General features: G+C 35.5%; 1 protein-coding gene across 1 annotated transcript; it reads left to right on the forward strand.

The window, feature by feature from the left end:
* Positions 1-206: 206 nt before the first annotated feature.
* LOC311066431 (uncharacterized protein) lies at positions 207-17,392 on the forward strand. Its single transcript, XM_084087614.1, has 10 exons — positions 207-229; positions 391-489; positions 2,121-2,303; positions 3,916-4,014; positions 4,149-4,331; positions 7,112-7,523; positions 7,632-7,715; positions 8,043-8,486; positions 8,878-9,411; positions 15,298-17,392. The coding sequence occupies exons 3-10, from the start codon at positions 2,121-2,123 to the stop codon at positions 16,272-16,274; spliced, it is 2,916 nt and encodes a 971-aa protein (XP_083943740.1). The 5' UTR covers positions 207-229; positions 391-489; the 3' UTR covers positions 16,275-17,392.
* The last annotated feature ends 1,312 nt before the right edge of the window (positions 17,393-18,704 follow it).

An 18,704-nucleotide genomic window follows, 5' to 3' on the forward strand; every position in this document is an offset into this window, starting at 1 on the left:
CTACAGGACAAACTTGTTACTACCGTATTGATAGCGGACATTTCAGATGATTAAAGAAAGATGGCAAATAATCACAGAGACATTCTTCAGTCCTCTTCACCAGCTTGAATGTGTTTTTGTTGTATCGTCGTCTGAACTATTAAGTCTCTAGTGTCTTCTCACTCCAGTGCTGCAGGTGGCGATGCCGCTCTGTAGCCCCTAGCCCGAACCCGATAAAGAAAGAAGAAAGGTTTGAACCCCTTTGCACAACACAGAATTATTTTTAAATATATAACTTAGTGCATGGTTTAACGCGTATTTTACTTGCTGTTTAATGTTTACTCTCTTTGGTGTTTTAATCGTCCATTACCGTATACTGTAACATACGTTTTTCTCGATGTTTTCACACAGTTAATCACAGTATCAGGACAAACGAGCAGAAATCTGACAATAAAGGGCGACGTGTATCACAACATCCAAGAATATTTCTGCTCAGAGGAACCACAAAATGTAACTAAACACAACACAACTGTATTTATGTTTATTTTTCCTCAGAAACTGTTTGCTCTCATTTCATATTTGGGTGTTTCTGCAACTACGGGCACTTTTAAGTCCCAGGAGTGAAATTTTAGATATATGTTAAAATTTGTCATTTGATGTTTCATAAATATAAACGTAGTGTCAATACACACCTTGACATAAAAAATAATGAATAAATAATATGATTTAATGTAAAATTATGAAGCATTTATAGGTCCAAACACCATTTTTGCTCATGTCCCACACCCGTGGTTTCAATGTTGAGATACTTAAAATTAGCTCATTCTTTTACAATATGACATTATTTCAAATGGAATTGTTTAATATACAGATTCATTTACTGCATCTTAAAATTCTTTGTATTATTTACTGATCATTTTTATGATTTTTTTAACTAAATGTACCTGTCCCACACTTTTGAGTCCTTACCGCAACAATGAAATAAAGCTTTTATTATGAAATTTTATCGAACACAAACAAGTCTAGTTTCTATGGAAACAGAAATTATCACTTGAGCACATTGCTGACAGACTGGGCCACCACACTACCTCACTCACAAGATACCAAAAAAATAAGGTAAACATCATCTTTTCTGCTCTAGTATTTATTGTGCGTCCTTACCATTCAGCTTAATAATTGTGTATTTTTGAACTACATTTTAAAAATAAATGTATATTACTGTTGAATTCATGTATATTAAGATGCTAAGAGTAAAAACTAATGTGGTAGGCCTTGCTAGCTGCCAATTAGCTAAAATATTAGCAAAAATGTCATTTCCGCAACATGTTTTTACCGCAGCAAATTTAGGTGTTGCGGTAAAGACCTTGTGTTGCGGTAGAGACAAATTCAAGGTTTACTGTATATTAAATGACAAATATTCAGTATATTATTAGTACTGAAGTATATATTAGTATATATATATTAGTATATATATAAACATGACATTTTTTACATAAAAAAAAAAATTTTGTCCTTACCGACACAAGATGTCATTACCGCAGCACTGCTCTATTTTCATTTTTTTCACATTTTCATTTGCAAAAAAATATTTTTACACTTAAGTTGAGATGATTAACACATTGAAATTGCAACATCTGTCATAAAAAGTGAATTATGTTATCTTTTGTGTGTATGGAAACAATTGACATCTAAGGTTACTGTACATTTTTTACATGGCATAGAAAAAAACATGAAATTCCCTATTTTGTATATTATTTTTTTTATATCAGTATTTACAAAACTGCATCAAATTTGAAAAAGCTATTTAAATATATTAAATTTTTTATAGAAATTACTAAAGAAAAATTTATAAAATGAACGTTATTGTAACATTGCGGTAAGGACACTTTTTAAGAAGATGACCCGAAAAACATAAAAAATAAACATGTTCCAGATTAAAATCTTAACAGCTACATTCTATTTTGTGTACATTTTTATATGTATTATAGACTGTGATGGTTAAAATTGAAATTCATAGAGGTTGATTTTTAAAAAATTGGGATAGTCAAAAGTGCCCGTAGTTGCAGAAACACCCATTTATTGTTGAGTGTGAGTAACGTTACGTTACGTCATAAACGTTTGCTTGATGTTTTTGTGTGTAGATGTTGATGATGAGAGCTGATGTGGATCTAATCTGTGACTCTCAGTCCTGCTGTAAATCTGTAGGAACTGATCTGTCCATGCTGGATATTGATGATTGCATCACAGAAATCTTTCAGCTTAAGAAAGAGGTGGCATTACTGGAGGCAAAGCTGAGGGAGAGGGGAGACAATCTCAGTGGAGAGGTATGGACACATTCAACATTCATTTACCTTATTGACTGTCTGTATGTAAAATCGTTTCATTAGATTAATCATTATTGACTTCTTAGATTGAATTGCAATCCATATGCAAAACAAGTTTAATAAAGCACAGTCAATTTCATTATATATATAAATATAGATATATATAGATATAGATATATCTAGATATAGATATGCACATACACACAAGTAGTTCCTTTTCGAACGTTCAGTCGAGTCCTAAGACTTAGCTTAAGACGCTAGGGAAAACTCCTTTCTCCGAAATACTGAAGCCTTTATAAAATAATGCCGTGCTACTGCCCAGCCCGACAGTAAACTCGATAAAGAAAGAAGAAAGGTTTGAACCCCTTTGAACAACACAGAATTATTTTTAAATATATTGCATGGTTTAACATGTATTTTACTTGCTGTTTAATGTTTACTTTCTTTGGTGTTTTATTCGCCCATGAACCTATACTGTAACGTAGTGTTGTCAAAAGACCCGGTACTTCGGTACCAAGTCGGTACTAATTTTTTTTTAAACGTCACGGTACCAGGTTTTCTCAAACCCGGTACTTGATGCGCGTGCATGCCCGAAGCGCGTGCAGTTGCGTCCTCTTCATAAAAGCGCTGATGGCGATCGGCGGTGCTGCTGCTGATGTGGTGCTGATGTTTTTGCGCGTGCAGATACGTTATTTCAAATGGCGCGCGGGAAGTGCGCTCATAATAGAAGCGGCGCGCTCGCTTTTCCATGCGCGTTCATGGATGCATAGCAACGACAGACGCCACGGGAGTACAAACGCTTGTGCGAACTGCGCTCTCCATGACGACGAGGAAGTGTGACATAGGCCTATTAATTGATTTCTAGCCCTTGCATTAGCTTTACTACTAGATATATTTATGGAGATGAGAAATAAAAAGCCGTCATTAATATCAGTCCGTCAGAAAAGCAGTTCTAGTCTTATTCTTGGCTGGATAACTCTTAGCAGGTTTAAAAAGCCCTTTTAAAGTTAAATATGAATACAGTTTTGGATTAAATAAAAGTATAGTCAAGTCAAATAAAACATATTTTATCTCCTGTATAGTTTGGTAATGCTACAATAAGATTGATACCATTCATTAACATCACTTAATGCGTTATCTAACATAACACATTGAGTGAACAATATATTTTTACAACATTAATTAATGTTTGTGAATGTTATTTAATACAAACACTTGATTGGTCATGTTTGTTCACTTCATTCATTGTGCATTAAATAATGTTAACAGAAATAATGTTAACTTTTGATTTTAAAAATGTATTTTTAAATGAACCCCTAAAGGAGAATAATTGCGACAGTATATAACTATTGTTTTTTTGTTAGGTCATTTTATCTAATGTTATCTAACAAATGGAATCTTATTGTAAAGTGTTTTTAATACAACAGTTTCCATCTTTGTAACTGTGATATACACTTTAATATAATTATGTAAATTTAATCTAAATTAAGCTTTGGTACCGAAATTGGTACCGAGAACCGTGGATTTTCACTGGTATCGGTACCGAATACTGAAATTTTGGTACCGTGACAACACTACTGTAACGTACGTTTTTCTTGCTGTTTTCACACAGTTAATCACAGTATCAGGACAAACGAGCAGAAATCTGACAACAAAGGGCGACGTGTATCACAACATCCAAGAATATTTCTGCTCAGAGGAGCCACAAAATGTAACTAAACACAACACAACTGCATTTATGTTTATTTTTCCTCAGAAACTGTTTGCTCTCATTTAATATTTATTGTTGAGTGTGAGTAACGTTATGTTACGTCATAAACGTTTGCTTGATGTTTTTGTGTGTAGATGTTGATGATGAGAGCTGATGTGGATCTAATCTGTGACTCTCAGTCTTGCTGTAAACCTGTTGGAACTGATCTGTCCATGCTGGATATTGATGATTTCATCACAGAAATCTTTCAGCTTAAGAAAGAGGTGGCATTACTGGAGGCAAAGCTGAGGGAGAGGGGAGACAAACTCAGTGGAGAGGTATGGACACATTCAACATTCATTTACCTTATTGTCTGTCTGTATGTAAAATCGTTTCATTAGGTTAAAGGGTAACTAAACCCTAAACCAACTTTTTTTAGTTAATGATCTGTAAGAATGGGGCTTTATTAGTGCTGTTCATTGATTCGAGTAACTTTTTTGACATTTGGGTATAAAGTGTTTTAACCCCCTGGGGTCGACAATCACGCCGGCGTGATTTGCTCGCTTTTTTTCTTATCAGTTGAAACGAGACTCAAAATACTCTGTTGACTTTGATTTTACAAACACGTTTCATACATCAATCGATCCTGTTAAGTGTGTATTATTTTTGTGTATATACTCACAATAAAAGCAAAGTGTTGTGCTTTTTGCCAAATAAAGAAAAATAAACATGATGCGAGTTCTGCTTTCTCTCTGTCAGTGAGAAACGCGACCGAAAATGAACCATAACTCAGCGAATACTCAGTCAAACAGGCATACAGACACACAGGCATGAAGCTTGAATTCTCTTCTTTTAAATGAAGTATTTTTTTATTAAAAACAAATATTCTCTGTTTATGTAATCTGTATGAAAAGAGAGAGATGTCAGTCGTTCTCATCTCAGCTCATTATTTTTAATGTGACCCCGCCCACGGAGAGCGCGCGCTATTCAAATGCAAATGAATGAGGCAATCCATGCAAACTGTGAATGCTCCCATATCAGCTCGAGAAAACACATCAAGTTTATTCAGATCATTGTACTTGTTTACACCGTCTCGCAGCGCTGTGAGGAATAATACTATCGTAATAATAATAATGGAAAATGTACCTCAGAAGTGCTGGTATTTCGAGGAGCAATGGATGGAATACTGTAGTAAGTTTTTTTCATTCTCAAGTGAATCGCGTTTCTGTGTGTGAATGAATGAACCACTGTTTACCACAACTCGCAAAAAGACAGTTTAAATTTGAATCATGTTTCTGTGAGTGAATGAATGATCCGCTTTTAGCAAACTGTATTGCTATACTGAGATGAGTAAAAATCGACTGAAATATGTTGAAATAAAATGTATTTGTATAAGCAACGTATTACACTGCAAATTAACATTTATATTCCTTATAATAAAAACGAAAGACCTATGTTACAGACATATGAAAGACAACATTTCGTTGACTAGTTTTGGATAGATTATACATTTTTACTGTAAAATATCTGCCACCTCAAATAAGCTTTTGTTTGCCAATTTTTGCTCATATGTTAAATATAGTATGTTTTGTCAAAAATAAAGTCATCAAATAATATGTTATAGTGTTTGTTCCAATGTAGCCTAGGCTATATTCAAAGTAATGAATCCTTAACTTTGAAATATGTATGATAAAATGTATACTTTAGTTTTTACAAAGAAAGATTACACTTGAATTGTTGTTGTAATTGTAACCTTTTTAATAAAAAAATATATTTACAAGGTAGATGTAAACAAATTTTAAAAGGTAAATATAAGCCTTTTCTTTAAATCATTTTAATGTGTTTTATTATTGACAAATTTGGGGAGAGGATACATATTCCAAAACTGAAAATACAGTATGAGAATTAACTGCACAATTACTAGACATATTTTCCTTGGATATTATACAATTTGCAAGCACAATTTGTGGGAAAAAAAAAAATTGAGATGCTTCCAACTATGAACCAATTTGGTAGAATATATATATATATATAGCTCTTGCATATATATATAGCTCTTGCATGCTCTTGCTCTTGCAGTGACACACCTGAATGAATGGCTTATTAAGTATGCGGGCCCCATTGTCTCCTCAGGTGTGAACTACTCAATATGCATGATGGTGTTGGGTCGTTGACGCCCACTCGCATATTGCCTTTCCAAACAGAAAGTGTCTTGCAAAATTTAAATCAATGTATTGTTTTATGTGAATGATTAGGCAGGATGATTTTCAGATCATTTTGAAGAAAAAACTCTAGGCGACAACATCCATTAGTCAAAAGTCTTATTGACACATATTTAGTATGTGTTTTGTGGCCTTATTTCAGAAACTCTAGTTTTATGTTTTTTCAATGCATACACATTATTCTCTCAAAAATACAAACATGAACATATATGTTGCTCGCATATTATGGTAGCCCTGTTTGTGCTAAATAGAGTGTAATTACACCTTTGCCATTAATATGTTTATAAGCAACTGAAAAAAGCACAAATGTAAGGGCATATCAAAACATCTCAAGGACCCCAAAAACACCTAAGACCTCAGAGGGTTAAAGTAGCCTGTTTCTTTCAAATAAAGAAAGAAAAAAAAATGACTAACCCCACATTTTTAAACGGTAGTGTATATTGTTACAAAATATTTCTATTTTAAATAAATGCTGCTCTTTTTTAACTTTTTATTTATCAAAGAATCACAAAAAAAGATTTCTTACAAAAAGATTTGAAATAGTAACTTTTGACCAGTACTGTATACATATACTTTATATTTTACACACATACACATACATACATCTATTCTTTTTCTCACTTTTTAATTTTTATGAGAATACACATGGGAGAAAATCCATACAAGTGTCCTCATAGGTGTGTTTTCTTTCTTTTTTTCTCTGAATCTAAAAACTTCATTAAACCACATCTTCACGTGTGTTTATTGTTAAGCTGGGATTTTTTCTCACTTCTGAAAAGCACAAACAAATGCCTCTCTGCGCCTCTGAGGTGCAGTGGTGCAGACAGAAAGTTGGCTTATTTAATTATGTCAAGCTTGTCACAGGGGTTAATTTATTTATTTTTTCTATCTCCCAGGGTGTGGTTTCCTGTCCATATTCAGTGTGTCTGACTGATGGGACCTCCACAGAAACTCAGGATTCAGTCTGGACCTGCAGAGATCAACCCACACCGCAGCGGCACTCTGAACAGAGATTCACTGACACACAGGACTCAGAGCTTAGCCTCACTTTACTCTGTTACACTGAGCCAAATCCCACAGACACTCAAGAGAGTATATGTGAAAGTGATCAGGGACTGCAGGATGGATCCGCGCTCTCTCTCTCTCACTGCTCCAAAGAATCTCTGGGTTCAGTGTGTAACGGTGGAGAACAGCAGATCCTGAAGACGCCATTGAAGATGTGTTCAGTGAGACTGGTGGACTGCATGATCGCAATAAACATTAAACAAGAAATAACAGCTCAAGCAGAAGGAAATTATTTCCTTGAAGGTGATGATGAAAATAATGATAACAATATTAATGATGGTGATTTTATACCTTCAGGTTAGTTTTTTCCTTTTAATGTTGTTTTTATTTTTTCCTACATGAACCCAATAGACATAAAAGAAGAAATAACAGCTGAAGGGGATCAGAGTGATGATGATAGGAGTGATGATGATGATGATGATTTTCTTCCTTCAGGTATGATTCTTTATTGTTTTATCATTTCAGGATGTTTGACTGTCATGTCATTTCTTGGTATAAAGATGCTTGTACATCACTCTTTCAGTACAAATGAGGTTTCAGACGTGCTACAACACAATTTGATTTTAAAAATATGTAATTTCTGCTGTCATATTAATACATTTCAGGCTGCTAACAGTTATAGATACATTACATGTATTCACATTTGCAACAGTGATGTGGTCCATGATGTCCATTTTATGATGCAAAAATTCACCTTCTTGTTTTTATTAGTTGTGTACTTGTAAGTCAAATTATATTTTATTACCATCTTGTTCATTTTAGATTCAAACAGCGGTTCATCTTCTGATGGAGAAATAGCCTCTACAGCAAAACTCTATTCCTCTAGATGTGGGATGACATTTTCTACTGCACACAAGAGGAAACATCATTCAAAAATGCACCAAAATAAGGACTTTCACTGTGAGGCAGATTCTTCTTCTTCTGATGTTCTGAAAGGTGTGAGAAAGTCTTTCCCCTGCAGTGAGTGTGGAAAGAATTTCAGCACTGAATCAAATTGTGATATTCATATGAGAATACACACGGCAGAGAAGCCATTCAAGTGTCCTCACTGTGAGAGGAGTTTCTACCAATCATCTCATCTAACTCAACACAAGTGTTCACACACCAACGAGAGGCCGTATCAGTGCAGTGATTGTGGGAAAACCTTTATGCGGTTAGAAGCTTTAAAGCAACATCAACAAACACACTCTGATTTAGTTCCTTCAGGTATGTTTCTTCCTTTAATGTTTTATCATTGATAAATCTTTTTATTTTTTATTTTTTTCAAATCAAATTTATCATGATGTTTTGACTGTCATGTCAGTTCTTGTTATAAAGATTTTTGTACATCACTCTTTCAGTACAAATGAGGTTTCAGAGGTGCTTCAACTCAATTTGATTTTAAAAAGATGTAATTTCTGCTGTCATATTAATACATTTCAGGCTGCTAACAGTTATAGATGCATAGCATACATTCACATTTGCAATTGCAACAGTGATGTGGTCCATGATGTCCATTTTACGATGCAGAAAGTTGATTCACCTTCTTGTTTTTATTATTTGCATATAGTGTACTTGTAAGTCAAATGATATTTTATTACCATCTTGTTCATTTTAGATGTAAACAACAGTTCATCTTCTGATGGAGAAACAGCCTCTACAGCGAAAGAGCGACTGGCATCTCAGAGTCTTTCCTGCAGCACCTGTGGGAAGACATTCAGCTCACAGGGATTTTTAGTAAGACATGAGAAAAAACACACAGAACCAAAACTCTATTCCTCTAGATGTGGGATGACCTTTTCTACTCCACAAGAGAGGAAGCGTCATTCAAAAATGCACAATCAAAAGGACTTTCACTGTGAGGCAGATTCTTCTTCTTCTGATGTTCTGAAAGGTGTGAGAAAGTCTTTCCCCTGCAGCGAGTGTGGAAAGATTTTCAGCGATGAATCAAAGCGTGATATTCATATGAGAATACACACGGCAGAGAAGCCATTCAAGTGTCCTCACTGTAAGAAGAGTTTCTACTACTCATCTCATCTAACTCAACACAAGTGTTCACACACCAACGAGAGGCCGTATCAGTGCAGTGAATGTGGGAAAACCTTTATGCAGTTAGAAGATTTAAAGCAACATCAACAAACACACTCTTCAGGTATGTTTCTTCCTTTATCATTGATAAATCTTTTATTTTTTAATTTTTTCTAATCAAATTTAACATGATGTTTGACTGTCATGTCAGTTCTTGTTATAAAGATGGTTGTACATCACTCTTTCAGTACAAATGAGGTTTCAGAGGTGCTTCAGCACAATTTGCTTTTAAAAAGATGCAATTTCTGCTGTCATATTAATACATTTCAGGCTGCTAACAGTTATATACATAACAAACACTATATTGCCAAAAGTATTGTAACACCCCTGCAAATCATTGAATTCCAATCACTTCCATGGCCGCAGTTGTATAAAATCAAGGCATGCAGACTGCTTCGCCCACCCCCAATTTAATTGGTTTATTTTACAGCAATCTTATTGGCCTAGATGATTCAAGCGTGAGCATGCACATTCCTTTATGTACTAATTTTGTGAATGATTTGGGCATATTAAAGGACTATTAAATGCTAACTCTAATCGTATCTTATTATCGGTTTACCATGGTAATTTTAGTTAAGTATTTTAGTATCTATTGGCTAACGCTTGGTGACAGCACCTCAGTGTACTTAAGGCATTTACTTGGCTTCTTCATATTTCCATCAGGATCGGTGGATCAGCTCAAACTCAGAATTTTACACAAATTATGATAATTCACTGTATTAAAGGAAGACATCGGACAAACCCGAACGCAAGCAGCTGATTAAAAATTAGATTAAAAAATTTCTTTTTTTGTTGATTTTCTTTTGGCACAAAGTGCAAATAAAATGTTTAATGGCAAATCCTTGTTGTTTACCTGTAAATAAAATATGAGGGCCAGGGGCTATATTGGTTCTGTATAGGCCTATGTTATAGGCTAGTTTTTAAAGGTTCCTGTTTTCTAATAGGCTGTCAGCCGGTTAACATGTAGGCCTACGACTATCTGTGACTGTGACATAAGGTATTAAAAATCGAATTATTTATTTATCCACCCCCGCATTGTGTGTTCATGTTATAATCTGCGTGTACGGGATAAAAATAGTGTCAAATATTAATATAGCTGTTGCCTAACTATTAAAAAAATTACTTTTGTAAATCTGTGCAATATAACAGTACCCTACTTCAAAAATGTATTAAAATACCCAGCAGAGAAGTGATATGAATATTTATTTATTTACGCTCTTGGGCATGTAAATAATATTATTTGCTATAGATCAACATATATTTTTTAGTTTTTTAGTTTTTTTTAGTTTTTTCTTTTTTCAGCACTGCAGTGGTTTTAATTCCCATTGTATGCAAACAAACAAACAAAAAATCAATGTATTATTTGTTTATTAACCCTTGTATTATTTGGTAGCCTATTATTGTCTTATTTGCCACGCGTGGTTTAAAATTAAATTAAATTAAAATAAAATAAAATAAAATAAAATAAAATAAAATAAAATAAAATAAAATAAAATAAAATAAAACACACTTTCGGAACTGTGTCTTACTGAAATACAGTGAATTATTAGCCTGGGTTTCCCCATGCTGCCTTGCTCGCAGCGCGATTTTATTCACGCTGCTAGGCAGTCTGGACACCATGGACCAGATTTTCCCCTGAAAAAGGGAACCAATCACAGAACGGGGAGGGAGCAGCAAGACGATGACGACACCGAAGCAGTTTGTTTATATCTATGGATCCAACATGGTATCAGACTCGACGTTACCTTCAACCCTCATGTTTATCTTGCACAAACGGTAATATTCGCTAAACGCCATCATGTACAAATAAATCTTTGACCCATCGTCTTTTTCCTCGTCGAATTTCTGTCGCTCTACATACGTCATCTGGTATAATTGAAGCGATTGGCTATGAGCTACGTACAGGCGCATTTGATAGACATTCATAGCGCCCAATAAACGGCTCTGCGCATTCGTAAACCACGCCTCAAATACGAGAAAATGAACACGTGGTTCATTTGAGACTTGGTCTGACGTTAGCCAGGCTAGTGAATTATCATCATTTGTGTAAAATCCAGAGTTTGTTTTTATTCACCGATCCTAATGGAAAAATGAAGAAGCATAAATTAATGATGTAAAATTACGGAGCCCTGCATGACATTCAGAAAATATTGTCTACTATTCAGCCTAATAGGCTATCTCTCCTTGCAATGCTAGTAATTTAATGCAGTCATGCTCATTGCTCACTTAAAGTGGCAGTGGCACTGACTTATCTGCTGGGTAAATTAATAAATATAATATAGCTAAATCTCAAACAGTGTATCATTTATATCAGCAACATATTTCTTTATATCTCCCAGCCCTGAACTGCTCAATATTAAAGCTTATATAGGCCTATATGACTTTTTGTAAAGCTGCTTTAAAACGATGTGAATTGAGCGCTATAAGAATCATTTTGACACTTGATATAGACCTAGATAGCCTATATATCGTGGCCACGAATGAAGAATTCGTTCCCCAGATTTAGCAGCACGTAGGCTATATTACACGGCGGTCTGCCTAAAGGGATTGTTTGTTGTACAGTAACTTCATCTAACTTAAGTTGTATTAACTGTTTAACTCGTATTAAGTTAATCAAAACATTATCCAATTGATTATTGAAATCGCCATGGTTATCACTTAATATTTCTATAGTACGGCCAAACAGCATAGTAGATCATTCATAAACTCGTACATAAAGAATGCGCATGCTCATGCCTCAAGTATCCAAAAAATTGAGGGTGGGCGGTACGACACGTGTAGCCCCGCCTTAATGTGTCGCCCCGCCCCAAACATCCAGACTGCATTCTAGGGTTGCTCAACATTTGTGAAAGAATGGGTCGCTCTCAGGAGCTCAGTGAATTCAAGTATGGTACCGTGATAGGTTGCCACTAGGGTTGCAACGGTATACCGGTATGGCAGTTTATCACGATATTGATGCGATTGTACGATTGTATCGTGAACATTTGCTTATCCACGGTATGGGAAAAAAATTAAACCAGATCTCACCTGTCCTGCGCACATGCAACTTCTTTCCACTTTACTGCTTAGCGCATTACACCCATACATGTGCAGCTGAGAAAATGTCTGAGACAGGCTGCGAATTCTAATCTCTATACCCCACCGAAAAAAAAGTTAAAATCTGCAGTGTGGGAATACTTTGGGTATCCGAAAAACGAACGTGGGGTTTTCCTTGATGATGGATATCCAGTTGTGTCCAGAAATGTGGACGAAGAGTGGCTGCAAAAGGAGGAAATACGTCGAACATGTTCTCCCATATTCGCGAACACCATCCCTCCCTGCAGATAAAGTTCCATTTATAACTTAAGGCCGTATTATTTCCGTCTTGCTGAGGGAATTTACAATATAACGCAGATGTCACGTAAAATGCGCGATTTGATAGATGTATGAATAAATCTAAAATATAGCTGTGCAATAAATCTAATTGCTATATGAGTGTGTCTGTTATACAGCACAAAAAAAAACTGCTATACTGTAAATCCAGGGGCAGTTTCTTCATTAGGGCGATTGGGCGACGCACCACCAAAGTGTGAAAGGACTTTTTCAATCACATTCGCATTCAACCACAGAGTTACGCTTGCAGTCACTGTTGTTCTGCCTCTGGATATAGTTCAATTAGCGTCAAGTCACGTTCTGTGGAGTACCGCCTCTTTTTGGGCAATTTCACTCTGGCCGAGAATCGCCCTGAGTGTTCCCATAGACTTCCATACAAAGATTTTTTTTTTTTGAACTGCAGGCACTGCAATGCATTCTCTATGGGTTCTGGGAGGGCTCGCAATAACGGGCTTCCGTCATCATACGTAAACTTCACTTGTGCAGCGATTGGTGGAAACAAATACCTCTATTAATAATCTTAAGCTGAAGTGACATCCAATAATTTCTTACATGCATAACTTACATTCCATGGACATATTCTCCATCTGTAAATGTTAGAAAGTCAAGCAAATATTTCCATTTTGCTGTCATGAGTGGACGAACAGACGGAGCACAATAGAATAGGAGCACAATAATTCTGACTAAAATATACATTAACACTAAATTATAAATATATTTTGCTAAAATATTTGTTGTTGAATATTTGTTGTTGTTGGTGAACATAAATGCGCTAAAGAATTTCAAACCTACAAGTGTATTTTTATGATATCAGTTTTGTTTTTATTTATTTTAAATTTAAGTTTAGTAAATTTAACTACTACTTTAAAAAGAATTATTTTGTTTTCAGATTGTAATGTTGCAATGTTAGAATGTAATGTGATTTTGACCCCTTTTTTTTTTGTATGGACTGCAAGGTTGCATTCACTATGTTTTGTTTTCATAGCCTTCAATATGAACATTGTTTGTAGGACAATATTGATCAAGATATGAAATAAAAAATAAATAAATACAGGTTTTATTTTTTTTAATTCAAATAGAAAAAAAATAAAAAAATACTGAGATTATACCATTCATCGCCATTTAGGCCAAAAATTCAGATTTCCATTTTTAGCTAAGCAGTAGGCTAATGATACATTATTATCACTGTTAAATGGTTATTTAACAATTAGCCTACATCCAGTCCTGCTTTAATAATTCAGTGAATGAGCAGCGCCATTTCGCCTAGTATATACTCAAGTATGTGTGACGCTCATGGTGTTTAAAGCGTATGCCGTCTCTCTCACTATTCGAGGACGTGAACACATGAACATATCCAGAGCTGCTCTGAGAGAACTAAATGAGCATTTCATAATTTTATTTAAAATAATAATCTTCAAAATACACTCTGACTGAAACTCATAGGAGTTTAATACAACCTGTCAAAATAAAAGTTTGTTTTAGCTTAAAGAAATATATTGCTATTGTACAATAGAATGTAGCCAACTTAAAGTTATAACAACAACAATAATAAAGTTTATTTAAACATTATTTAAGAAATAATATAGTTTTTTGTCTGTTTTAATTTTGTAAACCTCTGTTGTGCAGATCTGCAGACAAACAAAAGTTGTTACATTTCATCTGATTGCATTTTCAATAATATATTTGTATTAAATCATAGAATCCAGACAAATTATATCAGACAACCCTGAATTTCTGAGGAAATAAAATGCATCTCATAATACTCTATTATCGTATAAATATCTTAAAAAATAATAAATCAAGAATAAAAATAAGTTAAGTTTTATGAATTCAATTGATTAGACAGTTTGTTCAAATGGGAGATGTGCAGCTTTATTTTTTCTTTCTTATTTTTTAAAAAACTATATGTTTTCATTCATTTAAGGGGTATTGTAGTTGATGATTACAATAATAATGATTGTTTAATACCGTATACTGTGAAACCGTGATATTTTCAGAGACGATTATCATACCGTGAAAATTTCATACCGTTACAACCCTAGTTACCACCTGTGCAATAAGTTCGTGAAATTTCCTCACTACTAAATATTCCATGGTCAACTGTTAGTGGTATTATAACAAAATAGGAGCAATTGGGAACAACAGCAACTCAACCACGAAGTGGTAGGCCACGTAAAATCACAGAGCGGGTCAGCGCATGCTGAGGCAAGCAGTGTGGAGAAGTTGCCATCTTTCTGCAGAGTCAATAGCTACAGACCTCCAAACTTCTTGTGGCATTCATTATCTCAAGACCAGTGCATAGAGAGCTTCATGGAATGGATTTCCATGGCCAAGCTTCTGCATCCAAGCTTTACATCACCAAGTGCAATGCAAAGTGTCGGATGCAGTGGTTCATGTGCATGCAAAGGCAGACGCCCTAAAACTTTTGGCAATATAGTGTATTCACATTTGCAAAAGTGATGTGTTTCATGATGTCCATTATATGATTCAGGAAGTTGATTAATCTTCTTGTTTTATTATTTGCAAATAGTGTACTTGTAAGTCAAATTATATTTTATTACCATCTTGTTCATTTTAGATTCAAACAGCGGTTCATCTAATGGAGAAACAGCCTCTACAGCGAAAGAGCGACTGGCATCTCAGAGTCTTTCCTGCAGCACCTCTGGGAAGACATTCAGCTCACAGGGATTGTTAGCAAGACATGAGAAAAAACACACAGAACCAAAACTCTATTCCTCTAGATGTGGGATGACCTTTTCTACTGCACAAGAGAGGACCCATCATTCAAAAATGCATAATCAAAAGGACTTTTACTGTGAGGCAGATTCTTCTTCTTCTGATGTTCTGAAAGGTGTGAAAAAGTCTTTCCCCTGCAGTGAGTGTGGAAAGAATTTCAGCACCAAATCAAATTGTGATATTCATATGAGAATACACACTGGAGAAAAGCCATACAAGTGTCCTCACTGTGAGAGCAGTTTCTACCACTCATCCCATCTGAAGGAACACATGCGTTTGCACACCAATGAGAGGCCATATCAGTGCAGCGAATGTGGGAAAACTTTTAAGTGTTCAGGATCTTTAAAGCAACACCAACACACACACTCTGAGGGCAGCCGCTATCAATGCTCATATTGTGATAAACGTTATCGTCAACGAACTCAACTAATACGCCACGTGAGAAGGCACACTGGAGAGAAACCGTACCTCTGCTCTACGTGTGGAAAATGTTTTTCTGAACCAGGTCATTTTAAAGTCCATCAGAGAATACACACAGGAGAAAAAACATATCACTGCAACATTTGTGGAAAGAGTTTCAGTCGAAAAGATAACCTAGCAAAGCACAAGAGAACACATACTGGAGAAAGACCTTTCAAGTGCTCTCACTGTGACAAGAGTTTTACTCAATTACTTGTCCTGAAAAACCATGAGAGAATCCATACAGGAGAGAAACCTTACCACTGCTTCATGTGTGGGAAGAGATTTGGTAGTTCAAGTGGTTTGTATAATCACAAGAAGAGACACACTAAAGCTCAAACTCCCCTGGGAACATCCTAGTATCTTACATAACATATACAGTATGTGATGAACCATCTGTCAAGATGAGCCACTTTTAGCTCATCCCAAAACTGTCCAATTTGCGTGGTTTGCAAACAAAGTCATTTACTCAATTATTTGCATTGGTCATTTTGAGAGTTTTATCAATGCACTGACAGGGCCCCGCTCACATTTTGTTAACATGTTTTCATTACTTCATTGAGCACATTGTTTCTGCCTTAAATTAATACATTGTTAGCTAACTGTGTGATTTTTATACTGTATGTACATTTCTGAAATCCATTACTTGGACATAGTCATTACAGATTACTCTAAATTGTAATGTAGACACATGCATTTTCTGTAAAAGCTTCTTTGAAACGATATGCATTGTGAAAAGCACTATACATAATAATATGTGATTTGAATCTGACACAGTTTTGTTTGTTGGGCCCCCCAGAAGTCTAGTATGGAAGCTTGTTTCCGCCACGGAATAAAAAAGAAAAAAAGGTCATTGTGACTTTATCTCACTATTCTGCCTTTTTTTCTTGCAATTGCGAGCTTACATTTAGCAATTCTTGCGATTTTTATTTATTTTTCTCTCAGAATTGTGAGATATAAACTCTGCAAGATATGGGGGGGAAAGGTCAGCTCACAATTCTGACATTTTCTTTCTTTCAATTGGTGTGTTTTAAAGTCAGTATAGCGTGATATAAAATTTTTGATAGAAAAAAAAAAACTGAACTGCCAGGTATAGCTAAACTTGCAATTCTGAAGTTTTTTCTTGCAATTACGAGTTTATAGCAATTTTTGCATTATAAATCGCAATTGGAAGTTTATTTCATGTATTCTGAGAAAAAAAGTTAAAAAGATCAGTAAGTCAATAAGAAAAAAAGTATGTAAAATCAGAATTTCAAGAAAAAATGTGAGATAAAAAGTCAAGTCCCCTTTATTTTGGTACTTTATTCTGGTACAGATTGTACCAAAGTAGCTTTACAGTGATAACAGGAAATTAATGGAACATAGATTGTTTTGGCTTCACAGCAGCTCTAAGAAAAAGTTATTGTCCAGCTAAAGTAAGTTTTTGATCGATTCACTTCCATTGCAAATATTATTATTAATTAAAGGTGCTCTAAGCGATGTTGGGTGAGGTCACTTCTTGTTGACGTTCAAAGTATTGTCAAACAAAACGGAGGCTACCTCGACCCTCCCTCCTCCTCATCCCGTCCCCTCCCCCTCCCTTCCATGTTTCCTGAAAGTCATGAATCATTTAGAAAAACCAAACTGGATTTACCCACCTGTCCAGCAAAAACAGAGCCACCTGAATTTCGGATTGGAAGCCCTTCTGCCGGCGGAGTTCTCGCCACCTTTTGAATGCTTTTGACTTCGTGCGTTCCTTCTCCTTTTCCCTCTTCTTTGTTATTTGTTCATCAGAATGTCATCTCTTTGGTCGTGTGTCAGCCATATCAAAGAATATAATTTTTTAACATTAGTTGTTGTCGTTGTCTAGGACATCTCTAGCTAAGAACTTCCCTCTTCATGCTTCTCTCTCCTCCACTCCCCACACCCCCTTCATGTGCACGCGCACTAACCCCCCAACCCCCACCCCCAAATCATTCTTGTTGGTTATTGGCTGGGACACTGTTTATGTTTCGTGGTCCAGGCTGGGCCAGCTTGTTTTTCTTGCCGTTTGTGGAGTCTGGGCTGTCTACAGAGATCGAGTTTTTTTACAGTATGTTCAGGGGACAGGCAGCTAGCGGATAGTGAGATTTTTCTATAAAAAAGCAAAATAGTTTTTTTTTGCTATTGTCAGTAATTTGAAGGCAATTGAATCTGTGTTTTCAGAATTAAGTAGTAGGAAATTACTAGTCATCCAGTTTTTTATGTTATTAGCTATGCATTCCGTTAAGCATGTACAGAGGTTAACATGTACAGAGTGAACTTCCATAGTAGGAAAAAATATATACTATGGTAGTCAATGGGGACCGAGATCTGTTTGGTTACAAACATTCTTCCAAATATCTTCCTTTGTGTTCAGCAGAACAAAGAAACTCATACAGGTTTGGAACAACTTGAGGGTGAGTAAACGATGATAGAATTTTCATTTTTGGGTGAACTATCCCTTTAATGTTTCCTTGTTTGTCTTGTGTCTGAGCACATGGCTGTGTCTTTGTTTATGTTTGCCATGTGCTCCTCTTATCCTGCCTCCTTGTTTCCCATTACTACGCCCCCTTGCTTAGTCCACGTCTAGTCCTCATTTCACTTATTGTGCTCACCTGATCCTCATGTGCTCTGGTCCCTATTGCGCTTCTTTCCCTCATGTCTTTGCTGGTTTGTTTTGTGTGCTTTGTGGTGTAGTCTTGTGTGCTTGCCTTTGTATGGTTAAACATAGTTCATGTTCTAGTCGAGTATCTGATCATGTCTAGCAGTAGTGTATCCTTTTGCTTTTTC

Source organism: Abramis brama (genome assembly GCF_963993115.1).
Source record: "Abramis brama genome assembly, chromosome: 16".
Classification (NCBI taxonomy): domain Eukaryota; kingdom Metazoa; phylum Chordata; class Actinopteri; order Cypriniformes; family Leuciscidae; genus Abramis; species Abramis brama.